Raw genomic sequence first — 24948 nt, forward strand, 5'->3', positions numbered from 1 at the left:
TCCAAATGCACTTCAGCCATTGCCAATACATTCTCCTGTAAGGTGATCCCTGAAAACAAGGGTTCTGTGGTCACAAAAGTTTGGTACATGCTACATACTACGTCTTAGATAGTCAAAGTGCATGTTAGTACTTCAGAAGCTCTGCCAAGTCCTAGAATAAGGACCAGTTGAATTTATCCGACTCAACATTTCCCAAACTTACCAGGAAAAACCTCCCTCCCTCATATCGCCCATGGGGTACCTACTGATATCCCAAAGAACTGATATATTCCATAGAACTATCTGGAAGATGAATTAGAGCAACATTGTGGTATAAGTCTCAGGTTTATATCAGATACCAAAATCTGAGGTGTAGAGAGTAAAAATATTGACTAAAGACATACCAATAGGGAGATCCAATTTTGTGGCTAATTAAGTGGTTTTGATGAAGTTCAAAGAATCTTTTTGCAAATAAACATACTATTTGTATAATGCAAGTGTGTTCTAAAGGTAAAGAACAGTGGTGGAAGAAAAGAAGCTACTTCCAGTCCATCATCACTCCTCCCTTCTTACTTTGGGGGGATTCTCAAGAGAGTAAACTCTAGATAAAAAGAATTACTAGATTGTAGCTGATTTCAAAGAGGATTTAGTCTAAGCCCCTCATTTTCAGATGGGGAAACTGAGGCAACCAACATTGACTAAAATCTAGATCCTCTCACTGGGCAACGGAAGGGCTGCAATGAACATCCAGGGCTCCTGACTGGCTCCTTGCCCACGCTATGCCATGCAATCTAAACCTCTGCTTGGATGACCGTCTGCAGCTCCCACCACCCTCAGCTCCTCACCAGCCCCACCACTGTACTTTCTTTACATCCAGCTTAAATACCTTAAGCTGCATAAATTCTCTCAGAGATTACAGTGATTAAATAAAAGGATTGTGAGAGCCTAAAATGCCTAGCACAGAGATCCATCTGTACATAATAGGAGCTTGACTGCTTATTCGAACAGTCTACTTCTGACTACACCACTCTCTCTGCCTTCTAAAACCTTGCCTTGAATTTTAAACCACAAATTTAACACTGGCTTATATAAATATATTATACAACTCTCTAATTTGCTTCTGGGAGCAAGTTGTCTTTCCAAATAAAACACCAGATCCCAAAAAGCCTAACTTTAATCATCCATTGTACCTCTCCCAGTGCTAGACACCCAGCAGGCAAGCCAACCAGTATTCAATGTTTAGAAATTAGAGGAATTCAGAAGGAGACATTAAAACAATGATTAGCTCTACAAACCAGTAGCAGGAGCCCCTCCCTCCTCCAAATCACATGTTGGTGGAAAAGCGAAAACAACCAAGTACATCTCTGGTCAAGAAAAAACTCAGCTCACATTAAATACTAGCACACATTAACCCCGTGGGTTTTCCTAAGTTTTTATATAAAACTCTACCAAGATTTTTTTTTTTTTTGGTGAGGAAGATTGGCCCTGAGCTAACATCTGTTGCCAATCTTCCTCTATTTTGTGTGTGGGATGCTGCCACAGCGTGGCTTGATGAGTGGTGTGTAGGTCCGCACCTGGGATCCAAACCTGTGAACCCTGGGCCGCTTAAGCAGAGCATGTGAACTTAACCAGTATGGCACCGGGCCAGCCCCCAAGAGATTTTTTTTTAAGTCTCTTGGGGTAAGGCAGGATAAGCACAAGAGTATCAATAAAATAATTTGCTTTCCAAAAAGAGAGAAAGGAGAAAGGGCGAGAAACAATGAAGAGTAACAAATATGGTGAACCAAATAAACAAGAAAGCCACGCAGCTCACCCCAAACTTGGGAGCTGGCAGAAGGCAGCCCAGAGTTAGGAACAATGGAGTGCCACCTTTCTTTCCATCAGCCCTCAGGGGGCAATCAGTGAGCTAAACTGAACTACTCATTTGCAAAAGATTGGGTTGGTAGGGGAAGAGCACAGATGAGGGTAAATTAAGCCAGCCCCATTTTCTCTGGCTCGTTTTTAAAATTCTTTACCTAAAAAAAGACTCCAAATAATAGCATCAGCTGCTAATCTAAAATATTATCTGCTTGTCCTGGCCCACCAGCCTGCTTCCTGAGTGCTTTGGGCTATAGAGTGAGGAAATGGAGAAGAGAGAAAAGTTTATTTAAAATTAGAAATACTAAATTTTAGAGGTGGCATAACCTCAAGAGATCTTGTGGCCGGGGGACAAAGACCTTGGATAGATCAGGGTCTTACCCTAGTGATGAGGCCCAAATAGGTTAGCCGTCTTGCCTAAGGTCATTTATGTAGACAAAAGAGATTTTCTTCTGCCCCTAACCCAGACATGTATCCTTCGTAAGGATAAAGAAGCCAGTGGCTCCAACCACAAACATAAACAACTAGAAAATGGAGGAATCGTTCTTACCCCTCTGATTCTCTACACGCCAAGTCTACCCTACCTTAGAAGGTGACAGTAACTGTTAAGATACCCCCAGCACAAGCATCAATGGCAGTGGTAGGCATTACACCCTGGTCTGATCAGGTAAACCCTAGGGTAAAAATTTTGGCATTGGCTAAATCATGGATGGTTAAGAAGGTGAGCCTTCTTAACTGTCTGAGTTCAAACCCCATCCTCAGGGCCGGCCCTGTGGCTTAGCGGTTAAGTGCACCCACTCCGCTGCTGGTGGCCTGGGTTTGGATCCCGGGTGCGCACTGCCGCACCGCTTCTCCGGCCATGCTGAGGCCGCGTCCCACATACAGCAACTAGAAGGATGTGCAGCTATGACACACAGCTATCTACTGGGGCTTTGGGGGAAAAATAAATAAATAATTAAAAAAAAAAAACCCATCTTCAGCATTTGATAACTGAACAGCTTATTTAACGTCCCCAAGCCTCAATTTCCTCATCAGTAAAATGAGAACAGCATGGCATACTATGACGCTCGCATGAGAGCTATACCAAATACTTAGCATAGTACCTGGCAGGAACTCAGTGTCCAATGAACATTAGCTAACACAAGTCACACTCTGCATTTTTCTATAGCTTTTTCATAAATATTTTCTCTTAAATATTCACAGTATCAAGTTCTGATTCTTTCCAATGGAAGCCTAAGAAATGGTCCCAAAATGGGTTGATAATTTTTTCCCCCACCAAAATAAAAGGCACTTATATAATTGTATTTGATTAAAAACAACCACTACAATTACTACTATTATTGCTCTTACTACTACTTCTACTACTGTACCACCTGGATTACTCCACATCTTTTTTCTCTCTCCTCTTTCTGTCTCTTTCCTCTCTCAAGATTCCATTTGCTCTCTCATTAACTTGGGCTTTTATTTCCTTTGTAAAAATATACACTGTAGATCAAATCCCATCTCTAGCACTGTCTGGCTGTGTGATGCTGGTCAGGTTTCTTAACCCCTCTGACACTCAGTTACTTATATACAAAATGGGAATGACAAGAGTATCTAACACAGGGCTATCATGAAGACTAAATAAAATAATAAATAAAATAATACTCATAAAGTGCCTATACATGATAAACCCTTTGTAACTTTGAGCTATTGCTCAATTTCTCACCATTGTAATGGATTTTTGGATTGGGAGCAATACCAAACTCTCTTCCTGCACTAAAAAAGAGAGAACATCATATTTGTCAAATAGCTTGTATGAAAATCTAAATATATAAATACTTTAGAATATTAACCAAAAAGTTCATCTCTACAAGCCTCATTTTTCTGAATGTCAGGACTATCATGATGGTAACAGTCCAAATTAAAATCCTCCATCCAGACACCCAACTGCTAATGCTGCAGGGGATTTATTTATTTTAAAAGAATATCAGCTCAAACATTTTGGGAGACGACGTGGTAGATTTCCAACAGGAAAGGATCATAGTTGATTTATGACACAGCCACAAATGAGAGCAGTTTGGGAGGAGGGGGTGGGCAAAGAAGGAGCATGTGTCCCCCACCCTCACCTCCTAGGTAGACCCACCCAGATCCACTGTGAGGAGCTTCTGGTACATGCAAGGCCGTGACAGCGGAAGGACAGAGGAGGGAAAAGGACGAAAGTATTGCCTTAATTGGTTTTCCTTTTCATGACCTGCATTGATTTTGTTTTATGAAAACAAGTCCTTTAAAGCAATTTGGATAAATCTAGGTACTCTAGAATTTAACCTCCCTTACCTATTCCTAAAAGAGGGCAACGAAGTGGAGGAACCAAGAGAAAACCGGAGGACCGTGACTAGGAACAAGGTGGAGGTACATATTAATAATTTCCTGATGTGTCAAAGTCCTTATTCCACATCCAATATAGTGTACTTGGGCTAAGACAGGCACACGGTTTTAAAGGAAGCTTTAGACTAACCCATCTTATTCTCAAAGGGTCAATAAGACTTACTGCCAGTTCTGAGCCCCACTTCTCAGACCTTACTATGACTACAATGACATGGAGCAAGAAGTCCATATTCTATTTATTCTTCCCCTCCCCCAGTTTCTATAATAAGCAACAGAATGAGGGAGAGAAATGGATGAAGACACAGCCCACAAAACCTGGGAGAGACTGTCCTTGTGAGGACTGCTGTCTCCAGCAGGAATGAAGACACGAGCCTGACAGCAAAATATGCCATGTATGTGATGCTTCTAATTTTACAACCCCATGGTTCCAACGAAGAAGGGGGTGCAGCTGGCAGGGGAAGCTCAGTCCACCTTTCACGTCTGGGGTGTTCCAACTTGGACAACAATTAGTTTAGTGGACTGAGAAGCCCATCTCTGATTCACTGTTACGAGAGGTCTGATTCTCTGGCCAAGTGCATACTGCTTGTTGGCTGTGTGGGAAATATAAAGGCAGTGGGAGCATGGGCTGGCACAGGGCTTGCCTGAGTGGGTTACTGGCAGTGCGCAGTGCACATAGAAGGCTTAGAAAGAAGGACAGGCTCTGCTCTGGAAAGATAAACATACTCAACTATCATAGTCTTAACTCTGCTTATCTCTATGGCCCCTTTAAGAGAAAACACAAATAAAATACCTAAGTGGGCTAAGCAGTGGTGTCATGGGAGGACAACTAGAAATGGAAATAGAAAATCTGAGTTCTAGCTCTAGTTCTGCTACTGACTTCTTTGTGTGGCCACGTACATAACACTTAGACTCTGTGGGCTCTAGGTGGCTGCTTTCAGGTTATGTAACCATAGATCTCTAAGCTTCAGTATCCTTATCAAGAAAAGAAACATGCTAAGAGTATTTATCTCATGGTGTAGAGAGAAGATGGAGATGATCTCTGTCAAGAGCTCAGCACAGTGCTTAGCATACAGTAAGTCTCAATAAAGTTTAGCAATTCATATGACTACTTACTAAGCAAGTGGGATGAATGAGCTCTATGGTACCTTGTAGCCCTAACCCGGTTTTGATTCTAAACTTTGGTGAGACAAACGAGAAGGGCCTCTGGACATTCTGGCTAAGAAATTTAGGTTCAGAATTTGGAAAGCAAAGGCAAGTTTGCCATGGCATCTATATAAAAGTGATGTTTCTGTTTTGTAATCTTGAGCTAATGTTGATTATTGCCAGACAAGTCAACTGGCAGGTTAAAATAATGATCACAGTGCTGGAAAGCACTGCACAATAGTACATAGTCATTTTCACATGGTTGCAGTTACACACTGAGATGACTAAGAGCTGTAAATTCCTAGGGCTGAAAGAAGCCCTGGGTTCTTGTAGGTTTCCCCAGAAAATCATTCACTCTCTGATGAAGAGTCACCGAATAAGTCAAGAACCACCTACACCTGGCTTATTACTGTCATTTGAATGGTGTTCCTTGAAGACGGGCCTATGATAGACTCCATCTACAAATATTCACAGATTACTACCTTGCTCAAGTTTGCATGGGGCTTTTCCTACATGTTTTGTGACTTCACATCTCCTTTCCAACTCCCAATATACACTAGGACCTCCATACCATGGCAAGCCCAACGGATCAAATGACAAAACAAAAGCTCTCCGGGTGGTTATGGGCCAGAGGATGGAAGTCATTCCAGGAGAAAGTGTTGCCTCCTGGTAAACCCAACCTATCTTTCCTAGTTTCCCAGAGTTCTGTAGACTGGAGCTGGCCCACCCAGAGTGGCACCACTAAATTCTACACACTCTATTAGAAATTCAAGTGTAGACAGTATCCTCAACTAGACCAAACTATTAGATATTAATGTTCAGACAACACCTACCTCACTCCAGACCAGCATGGTACCGAATATGACCTGTAACCCATCAAAGAAATTGTCCCCTATGATGATCACAGTCGCGCCTCCCGTCGTCCATCCTTCACTGGGGCTGATGGCTTTGATACAGGGAGTAGCTGCTTTTCAACACACATGAAAAAGAGAAGGAGTCTGCTGTTAGAACCAAACTTTAATGATGGGAGACTTGAGAAAAAGAAAAAAAATCTTTTATCTTTTCACTAACAGAAAGTCCCTCAAGATCTCAGCATTTCCTAGCCATATGAGGACCTGAAACCTAAGGGTGCAATTTCAGTTTTTAAAAGCATTCTTTTCATTGTTTCTACTGAGATACATATATTTTACCCAAATGATTTTCAAACCAGAAATCTCATGAAATAAAACAAGCAAACTTTAATTTATGAAATGCTAAAGATTAAAAAGAAATAGATGACTTTGGGGAATATATTGGAAACCTTATGAATTGTTTCATTATTAAATATATCTCCTGAAAAGAAAATCCATAGATTTTTAGATAAACATTTCTGTCCAATGGAAAGCAAGAGAGGAGGCTGGATCTGGAAATTATTCGTGCTCCAGGCCTTCTATCTGTAACATTAACATAGCAACATTCCTCATTAAAAATCACTAAGATTTTTTTCAACACATGTCATGGATCCCATTTTACAGATGCAAAGTATGCAGGTCACTCAGGGTGAATTATGTAACCAAGTAGCTGAGTCAGGGCTGAACCACAGACAATCCCATGACCTTGGCTTTGCTGTCATTCCCAGACATAAAACTCTAGAATGGACTTTTTCAAAATTGCATATCTCTTCTCTTTCCACTATAAAGGGCCCTTGGAGATGGGAAATAATTTGCAAATACTGTGATTCCAAACAGACCGGAGGTGGTTTGCCTGATAAGCATGGCATATTTTCAACAGAATTACCGGCCGTAAATATAATTGTAGAATTATATCTTTGAAATCTCTCAGAGGGCACCTTCGTGACACCACGGATTTTTAACTTCACAATGCCATGCTGCTATTCTCATGATACTTTTATAAACAGGAACAAAGCAAAATCCTAAAGCAGAGGAGATATTGCACAAGGAGAGAAAACAAGACCCTCCTCTTTAACAAAATGTTTATTAAGTATCCAAGACTGACTTTCCAAGTATTGAAGCCAATGAGAGCACCAGTTAATTTTAACGGGAAAAAACTGGCAAAAGTTATTGGACTTTGTCAAATTTGGCAAAATGTAATGCTTTAACTTTTGCAAGAAGAAAAGAAAATATTAAGCCCAGCCCGGAGGGACCATTGCTCACGTGCCACCACACAAACAAGTAGAATGGGTTTGATTTTGACTCAAATTAATGTTATAAAATTGCACACAGAAATTAGGAAATATCCAAACTAAACATTTCATGTTGGCTGAACTCAGAGCAATGCATTTACAACTAAAACTGTGCAGTTCAGATGCCTTTTCTCTCCTCCACTTTCTCCCAAAAACAAAATCATTAATCAAGAAAATGTAAACGATTCATGACTTGACCATTCTTGTCCAATTTTTAACACATATAAGGGTTGTGATCAATGTTCCACGGGCATGGGACTTTTTCTTAAAATTTTTCTTTAAAAGTAAAATGTTTAAATGCGTGATTGAGTACTCCCAAACCAATGGTAGAATATGATGTATGATTTCAAGCAATTTATAGGAGAAAAAAACTACATTTAACAACTATGTAAAATCCTTAAAATAAAAGCAGTTTGGAAACATCCTAGTTAATGTCTCAAAATCTTAATTCTTAATTTCTAACTCAGTTTACTTAGTTGCTAGAGTGGAGCAGAAAGGTTGTTGCTAAAACCCTGGATACTTCTAAGAAGAATAGGATATGGTTTAGCTGAACTGGTCCTGAAGGAGACCTGCCTGATGGCAAAGTGTGGAATCTAGTGGTATCATTAAATGCTGACTCAGTGATTACCCTCCTAAACTGCAAAATAGCCTTGGTGTTTATATCTGTATTAGCTTTGAGATTTCTTTTAATTTTTTAAATTTTATTCTTTTAATCACACAAGTATATTTCTTTAGATATGGTCTCCTTCAGGCTTTCTCATCATTGCCCAGAAGGAGGCAGAAGGGTGTGTTGGTGTATCTTTGACTCTCCTCAATATGTTACAATAGCACAGCCAAGACCTGCTGGCCAAGACTTGACCCCATCCCTCTTCTTTCTATTTGTTATTTGTAGGATAGAGAAGGCATGTAAGTACATATATATGTGTGTATGTGTATGTGCTTTCAAACATTTTTTCCTGAGGAAAGGGATAATGTTTTCAAATTCTGTGAGCAACTTTGTGCAGAAACAAAGCTACATGGCAACAAGTCAGAGAAAAAAAGATCATCAAGCTTCCAGAGATAACCTGTGAGGAGATAATATATGATACTATCTTCTCATTTTTTTTGGAGAAAAAAGCTTTGAAGGAAGTACTCCAGGAAGAGTAACACACCCTTCGATCCATTCTACTTCTATACTCAACACCATCCACTATTCCTGCTTAGATACTAGATGCCATTCTTAGAACAGGTAAGTCATGTAGCCCTTTCTGAGTTTAGACCTCAAAGGATTCCAGAGATGCTCCTGTCCATCTGTACATCATAGTAGTCTTGAGAGGAAGCTCTGTGGTACTTCCCCACTGGGAAGTTTGGAAAATATGTAAACGAATCATGGGTTGTGCCACTGAGAGAGAGGAGTGGGGAAGGGATGTTACTGGCATTTAGTACCTGGAGGTCAAGGATGCCAACTATCTAACAATACATGAGACAGTCCCCCAAAATGAAGAACTCTAAAATGTCAATAGTGCAAGGTGGAAAACACCGACAATGCCAATACTGCAAGGTGGAAAACACTGTGATCAGGCCCAGAAGCAATTGTTAAGAACTTACAGATCCACAGAGGCCAAGCCAAGAAACACAAATGAATAACGCAACTCAGAGTTTCAGAACAAGCATGAGATGGATAGCCACTGACACTCAGAATTGGGGAGGCAATAGGAAATGGCAGGGACGCTGATCAATTACAGAATACCTGCCCCATCTAAAGGAAGTAGCCGCTAGTCAGCTCCAGCCTTTGGTAACTCCACACAAACACAGGCCCAGTGTGGTCTGGTCTTCAGATCTTTTGAAAGAAGATGAGAACCCAGATTTTTATGTGAAATTTCCTAATCTTTAAATGTTGGCAACTAATTCAATATTTTTTTAAAATGCGTAGGCTAAACAAAATGTTTATGGGCTAGATTTAATTCATAGAGTACCATTTTACATTTTTATCCCAGTCACAAACAAACTTGCCAGATTAAAAGCAGCTCAGGAAATACTTGCAAATATGCCCAAAACTACAGGTACCCAAATGTTCACAGCAGTGTTGATGGTAAAATATCCAAGAGTCTAGGTGCCCCCAATAAGGGAGTGGTTAAATAAATTATGGTACATTTGTACTAGAGAATATTAAAAGTGTCATTAGAATGGATGAAAAAAATTTTTATAAACTGACATGGAAAGATGTCAAAATATGTTACTAAGTAAAAAAAGCAATTTGTACTCTAATGAATAATGTTATCCTGTTTACTTAAAAAGTGATATGTATGAGCCTGTCTGTGCATGAGTGTGTGTGTGCATGTGTGTGTAGTTATGTGTGAACAGGTACGATAGACAAAGGTCTGGAAGGATGTACACCAACGGTTCCCAGTGGGTCCATATGAAAAAACAATGTGACTAGAGTGGGGCTGACAGAGAAGGGAGACTATTAAATTTTACTCCATAGATATCTGTATGGTTTGAATTTTTTTCAAGGAGCACATATTAAGGTAATACGCTATAATGAAAAAAATTAAGTAACAGTAGACCATTGAATTCTGTGAAAGATAAAAGTTGTACTTTTTAAAGCAAATTGATACTAAGTAAAAAAAAAAAAAAAAAGCCCAGCTGTGCTGACTAACAGATCCTGAGCCTCTCCTTCTCTCTTCTTTTTGGGTAAGTTTTCTCTGAGAAAGCTCGGAGAACAGCTGAAGCAGGCAAGGACTTGTTTTTCTTTCACTCAGGATATCCAGAGACACAGAGCAAAGACAAGGAGTGCGAGTTGTTAATAGTCACAGTGGATGTATTCAGTGGAATTTGAAGGTGAAAAGATTTATAAAAGACTTCAATCCAGCCCAGGAGTGTAATCATCAATACAATTCTTTCTCCAAGAAAATATTATGGAATGGGGAGGGGGAGAGGATTTGAATACAAAACCACTTTCACCAGCCAAATCTTCATTTAATTAATAAAAGATTCTTTCTTCCTTACCAATGAATTTTCACACTCTAGGTATTCACAAGCACACCAAGCCAATTCCTGGTTCTAAATCTCCTTAAAAATAAAAGTTTGGGATTTTAAGGGGGTTTTTTTGCTTTTTTTTTTTTTACCTCTCCCCCTATCCCCAACAGCCACCAAAATAGAGGAGATTTTCCTTCCTTCAAACTATGACAATAACATGATTACCCCACCACAGTTTAGCATAATGGCTCTGAAACGCTCATGGCACATTGCAGAGTTAAAGTGGAAATTATTAGGTAGCTCTTCTTTGTTATAATAATGATCACTCCACAAATAAAAGCTCTTCTCCCAAAGGTACTGCAAGGCACAAAATGCTAATTCTGAAGATTATGTGTGCGCTTTTATTAAATATTACTCTGCCCTGCGTGTCTGAGGGCTTCTCCGCTCTGATTGTTTTATGAGTACCATGTTAATGTCATTCCCATCTTGCTAGCAGCAGGCACACATTTTAGCGTTTGTATGAGAGTTGATCAAAGGCCACGTGCTGGGGGAATTGCTGAGAAAACACGGACAAGCGATAAAAATCTAACAGATTAATTGGTTTAAATTTCATTTCAGGGTGTTGAACTTTGGCTCAAGACTCTAATACTACACCGTGAGTCAGGGCCTAATTACCAGATTTCCAATTTGCTTCCGAACAATGGTCATGGTGAGAAGGAAAAGAGAGGGAAGAATTGAGGGGGAAAAAAAAAGAAAGAAAGAAATCGTTCAGCCTCCAGTACATATTTAACAACTAATGTTCTGTGTGCAGACAATTGCACCAGGGGACATTTGCTATCACCTGCTCTACCTCCAGAGCATTTATATTTCCTTCCAATAGCCACAGAAGGCAGGAGAAATCACAGATGCCCTCAGCAGTTTAAAATTTTCTGATTTACAGAATCAATGTTACAAGATTCGAGTGCCTGCTCACTCGCATTGGAAGCATCAGGCTCTTTATTAGCAAGGTGAATTTATAAGCTGGAATTGCACCTCAGCCTCCAATAGAAATCATCTATTTCATTGATAGAAAGCAAGGGCCAGGAGAGTCATGTTTACCTCGGGGTTTATGGGCGGCCTTGGGAATAAGGGTTAATTGAGCTCAGAGGTGCCTGCCCATGGAGGTGAATTAGTGGTGTGTACAGCTATCAGCAGGGTCCTGGGGCTGCTCTTACTTTTGCCTCTGAAATCTCTTTGTGCTGTGATCAATACCTCACTTGTTTGGGGTAGCTGTATAGATGAGCCAGGTTCAGCATTTAACATCTCTGATCCCCAAAATGAGGCTTCTGCGACAGTTGATGTCCCGTTATGGAAGCCTCATTAGAGATGCCTTGCTTGGCTTTTTTCTCCATTCCTGTGTTCAAATATGCTGCAGTAACAACACTCTATCAGTTGGTAAAATGCACAAATTTAGAAATGTTCTAATCCCATTGTAAATCTCAAGATGAAATTCCACTGAAGTGGATATAAGGTTATTTTCCATTTCTATTGTGTATGGTATACAAAAAGATGTAAACTCTCCTTTTCCAGCATTCTATTAACCAGAACTCTTTATTAATGAGCATTTCTACAGAGCAGATAACTGATGCTTACTGGGAGGTAAAGATGCCAGCACGAGCCCTTACTGGCTTCTAAGTAAAGATAGAAAGATGCAATTACGTAAGTTGATTTTAATATTCAGGGTATAATAGTATTTGAAAATAGGCAAAACCTCCAGGTGTTCAAATGCCACATCTACCATTCAGTGCAACTTTGAAGCAGTCACGTACCCTGTCTAAGGCATTTACTCGAAGCAGCAGTTTCCAAATGGATGTCCACTTCATAGACTTCTAGCAAAATGCAAAAAGTGCCTACTGTGTTTTGTTTTACTATGTGCCAGGCGCACAGTATGCTAGTTGTTGCTATAATAACTACTGTTATCATCAGTTCTCGATTAACCAGAGTTTGTTTATTTACTAGAATATCCTACAGTCTCATCATTCCAGAGTATGTAGTTTGTTGTAAAACTTTCCTAGGAACTTCCAATCCAGCAACTTGCTAACATGGCCAGCTAAATTTACTGAGGAGGTGGATTTGGTACCAGTCCTTCCAAAGTAGAATGTTTTTTTAAGGCTCTCATTCACTTGGAATGAATATTAATGGCAGTCTTTTCAGAAATGAGGAACTGACTTTAACGTTATTGTCCCAAATTTTTGAGACTTGGCAGAAAATGTTGCGAAACCCATGAGCTCAGCTCATTTCTACGGGACATTTGTGACCTCATAAAATCTCAGGCCTTTCTCCCTTCTAGCCACTTGATTTTGGTGAGGCTGTGCTTGGGAGCAGGCCGTTCTAGAGACTGATGAGGACACAAAGTACCCCCACTTGGACTCAGCACACAAATATCTGCTCTTCCCGGTACATGGGAACAATTTTTTTGCTGGGTTTTTTTTTTAGTGAAATGATGATTTTCCTGACAGCTCACAGCTCAGTAGCACCAACACCTGTGTTCTTTGATCCTGACAACTGGCAGCTACTGGCCAGGAAAGACAAACAGAGGGTTTGCCCTAGTGGGAAGACTGGCCCTCTATATTTTCACCATGTACAGGAGGCAAATCTATTCTGGGTTCATCCACCCTCCAACTGGATGCCTCAGAAATCCGCAGCGGTTAGAATGCCTGACCTGAACCCCAGCACCAGCCGGCGCAAACTTCACTTTCAGAACTCTGACCTTACCACAGACTCCTAGTCAGCTAAGAAACAAACGAACGAACACATTTGACAGTTTCTTCCCTCAAGGTGTAGCAGTCTTTGTAACACTTATGCTCTTGCTTTAACTTGAGTTACCAGATTTATCTCTGTCTTCCTTTATTTTTTTCAGTAATTGCTTTATGCAGTTAAGCATTTTATTGTTTATTAGGGTTTTTATTTTGTTTTGTTTTGTTCTTGGTCTGCATTTATTGCTCCATCCACTAGCATATTTAGATATTACTTGGCAAATAATCATATGTTATATATGCAAAAGACCCTCTGTGTGTGTGTGAGATGATGTGTTTGTCACTTTGAAGAGAAATGTAACCCATGATACAGAGATTTCTCAACACCAGATGCAATTAAATCTATTAAATATTAAATGAGGAGATTGAGAATTTCAAGCGTTTTTCATCCTTTAGTCCAAAGTGACTTCATTTGGCAAGAAAACCCTTCGCTTTGACAACATTAACGGCTCTTATAGAAAAAGAGAAAAGGAAAAATCCTGGTCACTAGATGGAAACGTAGATCCAACATCCATTGACATTAAGGCAGAGTTAACCTGGTGGGGATATCTAGGTGTATCTAAACTTAGTGCAATAGTTAAATTCCAAACTATGCCATTTGCTAAATATAGACCAAGCCCAAATTGTATCTACTTCCTGTTTATTTTGCAGCTTTCTTATTCTATTCCAAATTAGCAAAATTCCTCAACAATCAGTGGACACAGCATCTGAGCAAGGGAAGGACAGAATTCCTGGTGCAACAATTGTAATCCAAACATTCCAGGGCAAGCCCTTCTGCATTTCTGAGTTTGTCTATCTGAGATCCAGAACTCTGTTCAGGTTCACTACTCAGGGTTATTTAACAATTTAGCAGTGAAAAATCTTGACATTTTGATGTACCTGTAACTTCTAAATTGCACTTGAAAGACTTGTAGGCTTTTTGATTTAATGACACGCAACACAGCATTGTTTCATAATATGCAAAAATTGTTTGTTATAAACACTTCGGAATCTCAGAATTTTATAACTCAAGGAAGTGAGAATGTAGTTTTCCACCTCATATTTGATCTACCAAACCCAAAATTAAAATGTACAAAATATTAATCTTTGAGCAGCTAATGGCAAATATTACCATCAGCTTTATTTCTTTTCCTTTTTTTTTTCTCTTGTTCTATGACTGTCAGCCACTCCATTGCAAAGCAATGGGAAAAAATTATCATGGAGGGTGGGAGAATCCTCAAAATGAATTATTCATGGATCCAATTGTAATATTTGTTGCAACAATAGTAAATTCACTTGCTTCTGATTATACAATAAGTAAACAACTCTTTTCTTCCTGACAAGGAGAACTTTCATGCACAAAATTATTTTTAGCCCAATTCTCCTTATTATCCTGTTGTAGGAAAAGTTCTAGATATGAAAGCCAGGGAAGAAAAAGAAATGAAAATAACTTTCCAAAAATGGACATCCAATATTGTGAAAAGAGGAAACACTTTTCAGGTTAAAAAAAACATGTAACTGCTTCTTCAAGGAATACTCAAGTCTTTATTCGCAACCAATCTTCCTGGGCCTGGAAAATCATAAAGTCAAATATGAGCAAGTCTAGTGGAAAATCTGTGACGTTAATCTTGGCTGGAGTCGTATTTTTAACAGGCCTTGAATGTGTGTGCCGGATTATCCAGATGGTCATACAGGAATCGGCCTGATAGGATTAAACCTTACGCTGAACTCTGCTCCATCTGTTCGCCAAGGTTTGCCTTTCCTTATCTGAATATGAATTTTTAGCCTCCTAGTGTCTGGGAGCTGGACTAAATTCAGCATTAAAAACATAGATGCATGCGGATAATTTAACATTTCATTAGTTAGTCTCAGCTGATACCAGCTTGGTCTTTTCTGGAAAATTTCTGCAAAGAATTTTAAAAGTTTATAGAATCTACTTTTTTTGTTAGAGGGTTTTGTCTTTCTCCTCCTATTGAATTCTATGACTCATTCAATTCACTGTCATAATAGGGGTTTACAGTGATGTTTGCCCACAAAGATAGAAAAGGAAGACGTAGCATCCTTTCTGCAGAATCTGACTATAAGACAGATGATGATATATAATTCCGATTGGATGAATGATCCAAGCAGAATATATTCGTGTGTGTTTCATTCTTTTTTTCCATGACAAGAGGATTGGTATTACTCATCATTTGATAAAATTAGATTTTCTATGTTTTTCAGGAAGCTTTTTTGAGGGGGGTTGTAATTCAGAGCTTCATCTTGAATGAAACAGGCTGACATTTGTTTTGCCCTCCTGAGCATATATCCCCAGAAGCAGTGAAGTTACTTATTTATCAGCTGGAAAAGTTGGGTTAGGGCAAGTTTCAGGACAGGGGCTAGTAAGTTACCAATAGATGATAGTAGATGGTTCTGGGGTTTCCAACCCCGTGACAAAGGAAGGAAGGGAGGGCTCTGACTGCTGGGCTCAGCAAAGCAGCTCAGTGTCAGAAACTTCCCAGGCAAACAATGTGCAAATGAATGAATAAGTTGCCTAGAAGAGGGATCTTTTAGAATCCTACTCTGTGGCTGGTTTACGGCAATGTGATCACTAGATGTGCTCCATGTAATGTTGGTAATGGAAACCACAAGAGACGGCAGCCCGTGGAGCCTTGGCCCTAGGAACACAGTATCCCTCTAGCAGTCTATCAGGCCTCCGTCAACTTTCCATAGTCCTCTTGGTAATGCTGGCTCTTGGCTCAATGCTATCATGAATGGCAGGGGCAAGCTGCTCATCAAAAGATTTAGGTTTTACCACACACAGGTCTAGTTATTATATTTATGTGGTTCCCTTAACTGGACAGTCAGGGGGCAGAGAACAGCAAAACTTTCCATTCGAGTTGAAGATGATTTATGCTTATTGGTACGAATGTACATAAAACATCTTGTAAAACATATGTCTTTGGCTTCTTAAATTGACAAGAATTCTAGTCGGGTGATAAGGGTGGTTCTCCTTCTGGAAGTAGGTGATCCTAAGTGATGAAGCCCACTATAAACAATCTCTTGTAAAATGAACACACTCACACACACGGCCCCAATGTCTGTTCTCCACATTTTATTCTAAACAAGGACACCTGACTGGATGTTCAATCTCATAACTTAAATCTGCTTTGCCCAATATGGTAGCCAATAGCCATATGTGGCTAATGAAATTTAATTTTTAATTAACTAAAATTAAATAAAAATAAAATTATTTTCTTAGTCACACTAGCCACATTTCAAGTGGTCAACAGCTACATGTGCGTAGTGACTATCTTAGTGGATGGCACAGAGATAGAACATTTCCATCATGACAGGAAGTTCTACTGGATACTGATCTAAGGATCAACTTTAAATAACTGACCTTGCAATTGACAAAGTATAATCAGCTACCATTTACGGGGTGCCCTCCATATGCCAGGAACTGTGCTAGGAATAATTAATCTCTAATCCTTCCAACAATGATCACAAAATCAAATGCTCACAGGGCCAGAGAGAAAGGTAAGTAAATAAAATGGGCTACAGGCAACATAATGGGAGAGATGGGGACTGTGGCTAACTATAGGGTATATGGCCACCCAAAAGGGACACAACTTCTCCGTTTGACCTAATTGTTGCCATTTGAGATTGTGGGTCCAGAACTATCAGCTGTTCTGAATATAAAGAGAATCTGCAAATCCAGATTTTCATATTAAATCTTTTTTTAAATTGTGAAGCAAGAAATATATCATTTCTTAAAGCACCATGTAAACCAAACCTAAATGCGGCTTAGAGCTGGATTCAGTCCATGATCTGTTCCACTAGTGTGCCACTTCCATAAATCCTTGAAGGGCCAAGAATCATCTTTTAGTTATTAATTTCTGCAACTACACAACTAATACTGCCACTGACTCATCAAACAATAAACACAAAACAACAACCACTGCCAAGTCTGTTTCTGATTGTTCTCTCCCAGAACAACACAGAAGTCCCCAGCTAGCCTTCCTCTGCCGTGTAGATTTTCAATAAGCAGTTTGGGTGACGAGCTCCCTGCTCCTGAAGGATTTCTATTGTCATCATGCAAGACAGCATAGATAGTGACTTTTTAAGGAAACTGGGTTTTGAATGTGAGTATCATCTCAAAATCAACCTTGCCCAACCTTTAGTAATGCACAAGTCCTGCTCTGTGCTTTTCAGAATAGTAATGCTTATAATTCTCTCCACCACCAAGGCTGCTACTGCTAATGTATTTGAGTGAACTTTTATTATTGAGAGCCTTATCATTTTGAGCCAGTTTCCTCTCCTCCCTGACACATCCAGTGACACTGCACTCCAGTGTTTGTTATAGCACAGATGTTTCCGTGGTGATGATCAGTGACATCACAAGCACCAGAATGTGTATCATCAAATTTATCCAGATAGAGGAGCAAAGAAGAGTGGGAACTCCACTTCCATTTAAACTCCATGTTGGACTGACTCAGCTTCCTCAAAAATTACTCTTTGGGGTCCGGGCTGTTCTATCTGGATTGCAAAGAGCGAACACACACTTGCTTGTTTGTAATTCATTTCTACTATCGGATTATTAATTATGTGCTAAATCCATCTACATATCAAAACCCAGATAACCTTCCTCAGATGCCAGCTTTCAAAATGTTACTACCCTGCTCAAAAGCTTTCTATCCTTTCCCCTTAGCCTACAGGATTAAGTCCACCCCCACGAGTCTAGCTGATTCGTCCTTGCAACCTCACTCCCCCCTCTCCCAAACTGAAGGCAGGACTTGGCGGCAGTAAAGACCACTGGCTCTGGCTTAGGGAAGCCTCAGCTCACATTCCAGCTTCACCACTTACCAGCTTGGGCAAATTACTTTTCTTAAGCCTCAGTTTCTACCACTTTAATTGGGAATAATAATTATAAGAGAACCCACCTCATGAGGTTGTTGTGAGGTTTACATGAGTTAATCTACATGTACAGAGCTCAGCACAGAGTAAGCCATGAATAAATGGGAGACAGAATGAAGAGGAGGAGGAGTTGCAGGAGAAGGAAGAGGAAGATAATGAAGATGATGATGATGACAGGCTCTACAAAGCTACTGTCTTCAAACATGCTTTGCACATTTCCACCATTTCTTTTTCAGGAAGGTTATACCACTCACTTCCACCCAGTCAAACAGTACTTTGACAAAAAGACTGGTCTTTTGCATGAAGCTGTTTCTATCTATCCCAGTCTACAGGACACTAACACTTCAGTGACCTCCTCCATGTCTTTCCCACTCATTTGTCACTTACTGCACTTCTCCTTGAACTTTTATCTTGATATATGTGTGTGTGTATGTGTATAACTGGGCATGTATATATGTACACAAATCAAGCCAACTGTCAACACATCCCTTGCAGGCAGGGACCTCATTCATTCACAAACTGGATAGACAGTACTCTGCACTTAATCAATAGCTGAGAATTAACTAGCATTGTGAAGTTTTTAAAGGGCTTGCCCATACATTATTTCAATTCTTCTTTTTTTTTTTTTGAGGAAGATTGGCCCTGAGCTAACATATGTTGCCAACCTTCCTCCTTTTTTGTTTTTTCTCTCCAAAGCCCCAGTAGATAGTTGTATGTCATAGTTGTACATCCTTCTATTTGCTCTATGTGGGATGCCACCTCAGCATGGCTTGATGAGCAGTATATAGGTCTGTGGCCAGGATCCCAACTGGCGAACCCCAGGCCACCGAAGCCGAGCGCGTGAACTTAACCACTATGCCACTGGGCCAGCCCCTCAATTATTTTTAAAATCAACCCTGAGTAGTAGGCAAACGGATGTTATTCTAAATTCCTCTTTACAAATGAGGTAACTGAATCTCAGAGACTCACTTAAACTTGAGACTTGGAGAGTCCACATTGGTTGATAAAGTCAAATATTTAAAACACCCAAACTACCCTTTAATTTTGGTATTTATCTAAAATTTCTGCTCAGTTTGGCTAAAATATTCACTTTAATCATGTAAGTACAGCAAAAGTCCCATAAAATCATGGTTGTGCAATTCCTTATTCCCAAGATAGAGGGTGGATATTTATTAACTTTACTGAATATTACTACTCTATTTCCAAGTAAAGTTATTTTCCCCCTAAGACTCAGCCCCACATATGAATTATAGCAAAATCTCTTTCTACCTTCTTCTATTTCCAAGTTGAAAAAATGGCATCCTAATATAATACCACAGGTGCCAATTTAAACACAGGAACATTGAAAATACTGCCAGACTTCCAAGCTCAGAAGCTTTTCTATTGTTACAAGTTGGGCTGCTAACCACACAGTCAGGGTCTGACCATCTGAGACAAGTGAAAGCAGCACTATGGGAACCTCCATTTCTGAAGTGGAGGGCAGCTTCCCCTAACTTTCATTTTCAGGCTGGACATTATCCTTCTCAGTGGTGTTCATTACAGAATTTTGCACATATAAAGAAAATAATAAAAGTTGACTGATTAAATAGGTTATCCTAAAATAATACCCTAATTACATTTTCCCCATCTTGTTGTTTTGTTTTTTTTTTTTTTCTTTAGAGCAACAAAGATTGGATTCCACAGGCTTTAGCTAACCAAATCAAGACGAGTTTTTAGGATTCTGTCAAAGTTGAAAGGTAGAGGAATCTGAGGTCTGACTTTATAGATTTGTTGCAGGTAATAGTAACTGGAAAAGCAAAGCTAGTTTGATGATTCAGCCAGAAGATTTTAGCAAAGAATGACCAAAACTATGTTTTCCTCCTCCATTAAGAAATGATAAAATACATTGGAACTGCTGGGACATCTTCCCCTCCACCATCCCACACGTAAGACACCTAAAAGCATCTGCCTCAGGCCCAGCATACAGCAGCTGTTCAGTATCTGCTGGCTTCCCAACTGTGCCCAAAAGAGAGGTAGACAAAGAACAATAAAAAATTAAAGAAAGTTCTTGATGTGTACCAACCATGTTAATTTTAATCATTCTTCTAAATAACTGCCAAAGTCTACTGCTATTTCTATGTATTTTACATGTGCTTATCTCTTAAAGTTTTTATTACTTTGCCCCAAGGTCAATGAAAGAAACTTACGTGTTGAGAAGAGGCCCCAAATCTGACATTGTCTGTGCCTCTAGCTTCATGATCTCCTGCTGCATGTCTCCCTAGAACTATGGGAAGAATGTGGGTTTGAACAACTGGTGTCCTGCTGATTGCAACTGTCAATTAAATAAGCCAGCAACACAGGAGCATATGTTCACATAAAAAATATTGATTAATTTCACAGATTGGGATAAAAATATACTAGTACCTGGGTTCCGCTTTCATGCTTAGTGGTCAGATAAGTATTTAGCCAATTAAAATCTATTTCTGCGCCCTGTGGGCTAGAGAGTGTTACTTTTGTGTTTCACTTTTCCTTTCCTTCTCTGGTTACCGTCTGGCTTCCCATGTCGGTGCCTCTGTTATGACTGACCAGCAACATACATTTAAGCAGGATCTTAATTACTAGGTCATCTCCCAGTCAACTTGCCCAAGGCAGGCTGGCAGAAAAGTCCTAAAATCCATGCCTCAGATTTTCTCTTGCTCCTCTCCAGGTAAATCTCCTTTTTTCTGAGGATGCTAAAATCATACAGATGGCATCATATTCATCTGATAAGGATGATGATCACCTAATTTCTATAAAGTTTCTTTTCTGTCCACTGAGTATTTCAAGTTGCAGGGCTGGCACAGGGAGATTGAGATGGGGTGCCCGATAGTGTGACGTGATACCAGGATTTTTTATCTTAACCCAGAAAAGCACCTTCCCATATATCACCGCACATGCCAACTAACGCACCCTGGGGATTTAGCACAGATCTGGCTTTTCAATTTGCCTTTGAGTAACGTCGTCAATTTGCTTCAATTGAAGCAGGAATTATATTACGTGATCAAATAGCAGGAGAATTTCTCTCCACCTCTGAAGTCCAATGTGAGGGGATCAGTACTGACTAAACAGGGGGAAAGAACAGTGGTGATGGTCGCCGGGGCTCAGCTGTTAGAGGTCCAAATGCTGCAGTTATGAAAAACTCTTTTTCTGTTTGGCCACAACCAAATTTTTGAAGGATGACCTCAGTTTCCCTCATTTGCTAAATGGGGAGAATGATAGTAGTGCCCTCCTATGGTGTTAGGAGCATTAAAAGAGTTGATACAAAGTGCTTAGCCTGAACCTGATGGGTAGTAAATGCTCAAAGGCTGCTATCATAACAGCAAAATCGTCATCACTCAAAAAACATTGGTCTAAAAGCTAGCCCTTTACTGGGCAGAGTTCTGTTAGCCTGTGACTAAGAAAATACACTGGATCCAAATCTCCAAGTCAAAGAGAAAGCAACTTGTGGGAAATTTCCAAATTTATTTCTTAAATCTCAGAACTAACCCACCTTCCTTACTAGCCTTCCTCCAAACTTCTATTTTGTCCCCATGTGGAATTTTGAACATGCTTTCCTCTCTGCCTAAAATGTTCTTTTCTCTTTGCTTGATGAAATGCTAGTAATTCTTATTTTAAATTTTAAAAGTGTCCCTGAATCTTCAGACTTGGCTGACACCCCTTGTTTAAAGCTCTCTGAGCAGTCTGTATTGCTCCTTTACGGTGCTCACCATCAATGTAATTTAAGTAATTCTATGTGCAATTATTTGCTTAATATCAACACATAAATATGCACACAAGCATGACTATATACCTCATAATGTCAACAGCTGTCCCTGCCTTGTTCACTTCTGAATCCCTATTGTCTAATACAATAGACAATCAATCAACAAATATATGTTAAATAAATGAATGATGGAATGGCTGAATGGATAAGCAAACGAACTAAAGAAGAATCAGCAGAGTTGTTAAGATATTAAAGAACTAAACAGAGTAGCCTAGAAGTTGAGAAGCCTTCCAGTGGTCATTAACAATCCACTACACCCACACGGGGCTTCCTAAGTGGATAAGCAGTGGCTCCGTGGAATCCGGTTTCCTAGGCTGATCTGGTCCCCATTCCAGCAGCAGGCACCCCATTCTCTTGGGGGTTAAAATTAGCACCAGTAAGCTCCCCCTGTAGTGGGCTCTAATCATGCAAGGGCCCAGGTGGATCTTGCTGACAGATGTTAAGGTTAGAAGGAAGGGTAGCAGCCAGATGAGAAAACAGAGCCACCCCCTTCCGGAGGTACCAGTGCTTCCTGTCTTTAGGCCTGGCTGGTTCCTGCCTGCCCTGCCCCTCCCCCACGCATCAGTTTCAACACAGTTGCTGCTCTTTCTGTCATTTGAACTCAAATCCTATCTCAGAAATTGACGGGCAATTCTGCCCCTGACAACACAATGTCAGCTTTGCTCAGTGTCCAGCTGGTTCCATATATATTATCATAATGTGCTGCCTGGGTGGACCCGGGCTGATTCTCTCCCCTGACTCAAATCCTCCTTTCCACACTAATTTCTGCTCTCTGACATGCAGACACTACTTGTTTAAAAATAAAAACAGAGTTAACAGCTTAGGAGAAGTTTTGATTTCTTAAATCCTATGAGGACATTAAGTCTATTCTAATGGCAAACTGAGCTAAAAAGGTTTTCTTCTAAAAAACAATATTTGACTCTTTAAAAAAAAAATGTTTCCCAGGGTCCTACACTGTTTCCTGGTGACTTGAAAGAATTATTACTTCCCTCAACCCTTAAGCCCTCTAAAACAGTTTCCCAAACTTCAGTCCTGACTTTGTTCCATCCCTGTACCACTTATGCTATGACTGACTTAATATTATTTAGTTGCTATTTTTGTTTAGATCGACTTACTTTTTCTTTAAATTCAGTCTTGCCCTAAGCAAGAACAGCTGTGAGATCACAACATTGGAGTGCTTTGTATTTTTTGCTTATGCATTAAGATAGACATATAACTATTTAAAAAAAAAATTTAATGTTTTTCCCCGTCACCTAAAACCATCTCGCATACTGCATGAGAAACCTAGTCTAAAAGCTTACTGCTAACCATCAAGTGGATTCAACACTACACTACACCATCTCAGCTGAAGGAATTCAAAGAGACGAACGTAGGGTGAGAGCTACCTAAGGCACGAGTGGATGCGTATGCCACACTTTGTGACTTTGCCAGGATTCCTGGAACCCACTGTTAACCTCCTGCAGAAATGCCCAAGGTGAAGGAAGCTGGCCTTAGATCTGTCCTGTGCAGTGACCATCACCTTGGCATTTTGGTGGCCACTCACGAAGGCAGGGTATGTGTAGCACCTCAGGAGACAGGGGACTTCTCACAGAATCAGCTGGGTTCAAACAACAAATCATCAGGACACACAGGACTCTACCAAGCCCCCCTCCCCTACCCAATAGATGAGGAAACTGAGAAAATCAAAGAAATCAAAGTACACACTCGAGGTCATGTAGCAAAGGTGTCAGTGCTCTGTTTTTATTTATTTCTGCTTGCATAACTGAAAATGTTCAAGTAAAAATGTTTGAAACCCACTCCTGGCCACTGCCCCCAAAATATCTCATCTTAAGAAGGTTTATGACCAGTACATAGAAGCTTTCTTTGCACATTTGCATCCCTTGAATCCTCTGAAATTCTCAAGTGAGGGAAGCTCCTGTGGCAAGTAAGTAGAAAGAGGCCCTTGGTTTGGAACGACCAACTATGCAAATAAACACAATTGGATTATGATGCTTTTATAACTGAATATAAGTTAAAAAATTAAAATATATATATTAAAAAATATATGACAAAAAACTCCTGTCATTTCTGTCTAAAATAAAAGCAGAAAGCACCACTCTCCCCATCTGCTCCGCAGCCCCCCCCCCCCCGCCCACCCACAACATACACACACATTTGTGGGCTTATTAAAATGAGTTAGGTGTGGTTCCCTCATTTATTAGGTCACACAAAATACCAAATACTGGAAGCTTCCCACAGTTGACAGGTTTGTCAAGAAATCCATGTAAGAAAACAGCCTCCCCAAATCCGTATCAGTTTTCCACATTATTGGGAGCATGAGGTTTAGTAACCCTTAAGTGCCCTGACAAGGAGACTGTGAGCATCCTAGTAGTCGCTAAGTCACAATCTCACAGTTGTCTCATGGTCTCCTTCTTCTCTACCTTGTACACGTGCCAGGGAGCCCATATGATCAACAAATGATTTCCGCAGACATGAGTTACAACATCCTTGCAAATAAATAAAATATTACCAGCCTCCTTCTTCTCTTGCCAGCTCCATAGAAAATATATCAGTCATCAAATAAAATCAGTATTTTCTTTGACTAGCAGAATGTGATATAGGCAGGGAAAAAATAAGTTATTGAAGGAAAATGAACTATAAGGTAAACATACAGAGTATGCTCATTTTTTTTTTCAAAAAGATGTGCTCTGGGCTAACTTTTGAAAGGTCTATTTAAGATACCAGTATAATTCCCTTGCTTTTACTGAGAAAAAATAAGAACAGTAGGAAAAGAGATGGAAAGAATTTTAGTAGGATGTAGAAAGCAAGTAGTTGAGAGCACAGCCTCCAAAGTCAGGATCTTTGGGTTTGAACCCTGATCTGCCACTTCTTTGCTGTGCAACTCTGAGCAAGTTACTTAACCTCTCTCTAGCCTTGGTTTCCTCATCTTTACAATGAGGTGCCTACAGCACTACGTGCGCAGCACAGTAGGGACTCAAAGAGTGTTTATTTTCATTATTCTTAGTACTACC

General features: G+C 40.0%; 1 protein-coding gene across 1 annotated transcript in view; it reads right to left on the minus strand.

Annotated features, from left to right (window-relative positions):
* Window positions 1–24948, minus strand: part of EBF1 (EBF transcription factor 1) — a 386380-nt gene that overhangs the window by 94465 nt on the left and 266967 nt on the right. Inside the window, exon 9 of the mRNA XM_058544975.1 lies at window positions 6180–6313. Coding sequence (XP_058400958.1) covers window positions 6180–6313 — 134 coding nt within the window. The remainder of the gene's footprint in view (window positions 1–6179; window positions 6314–24948) is intronic.

This window comes from Diceros bicornis, chromosome 1 (genome assembly GCF_020826845.1).
Source record: "Diceros bicornis minor isolate mBicDic1 chromosome 1, mDicBic1.mat.cur, whole genome shotgun sequence".
Lineage (NCBI taxonomy): Eukaryota > Metazoa > Chordata > Mammalia > Perissodactyla > Rhinocerotidae > Diceros > Diceros bicornis.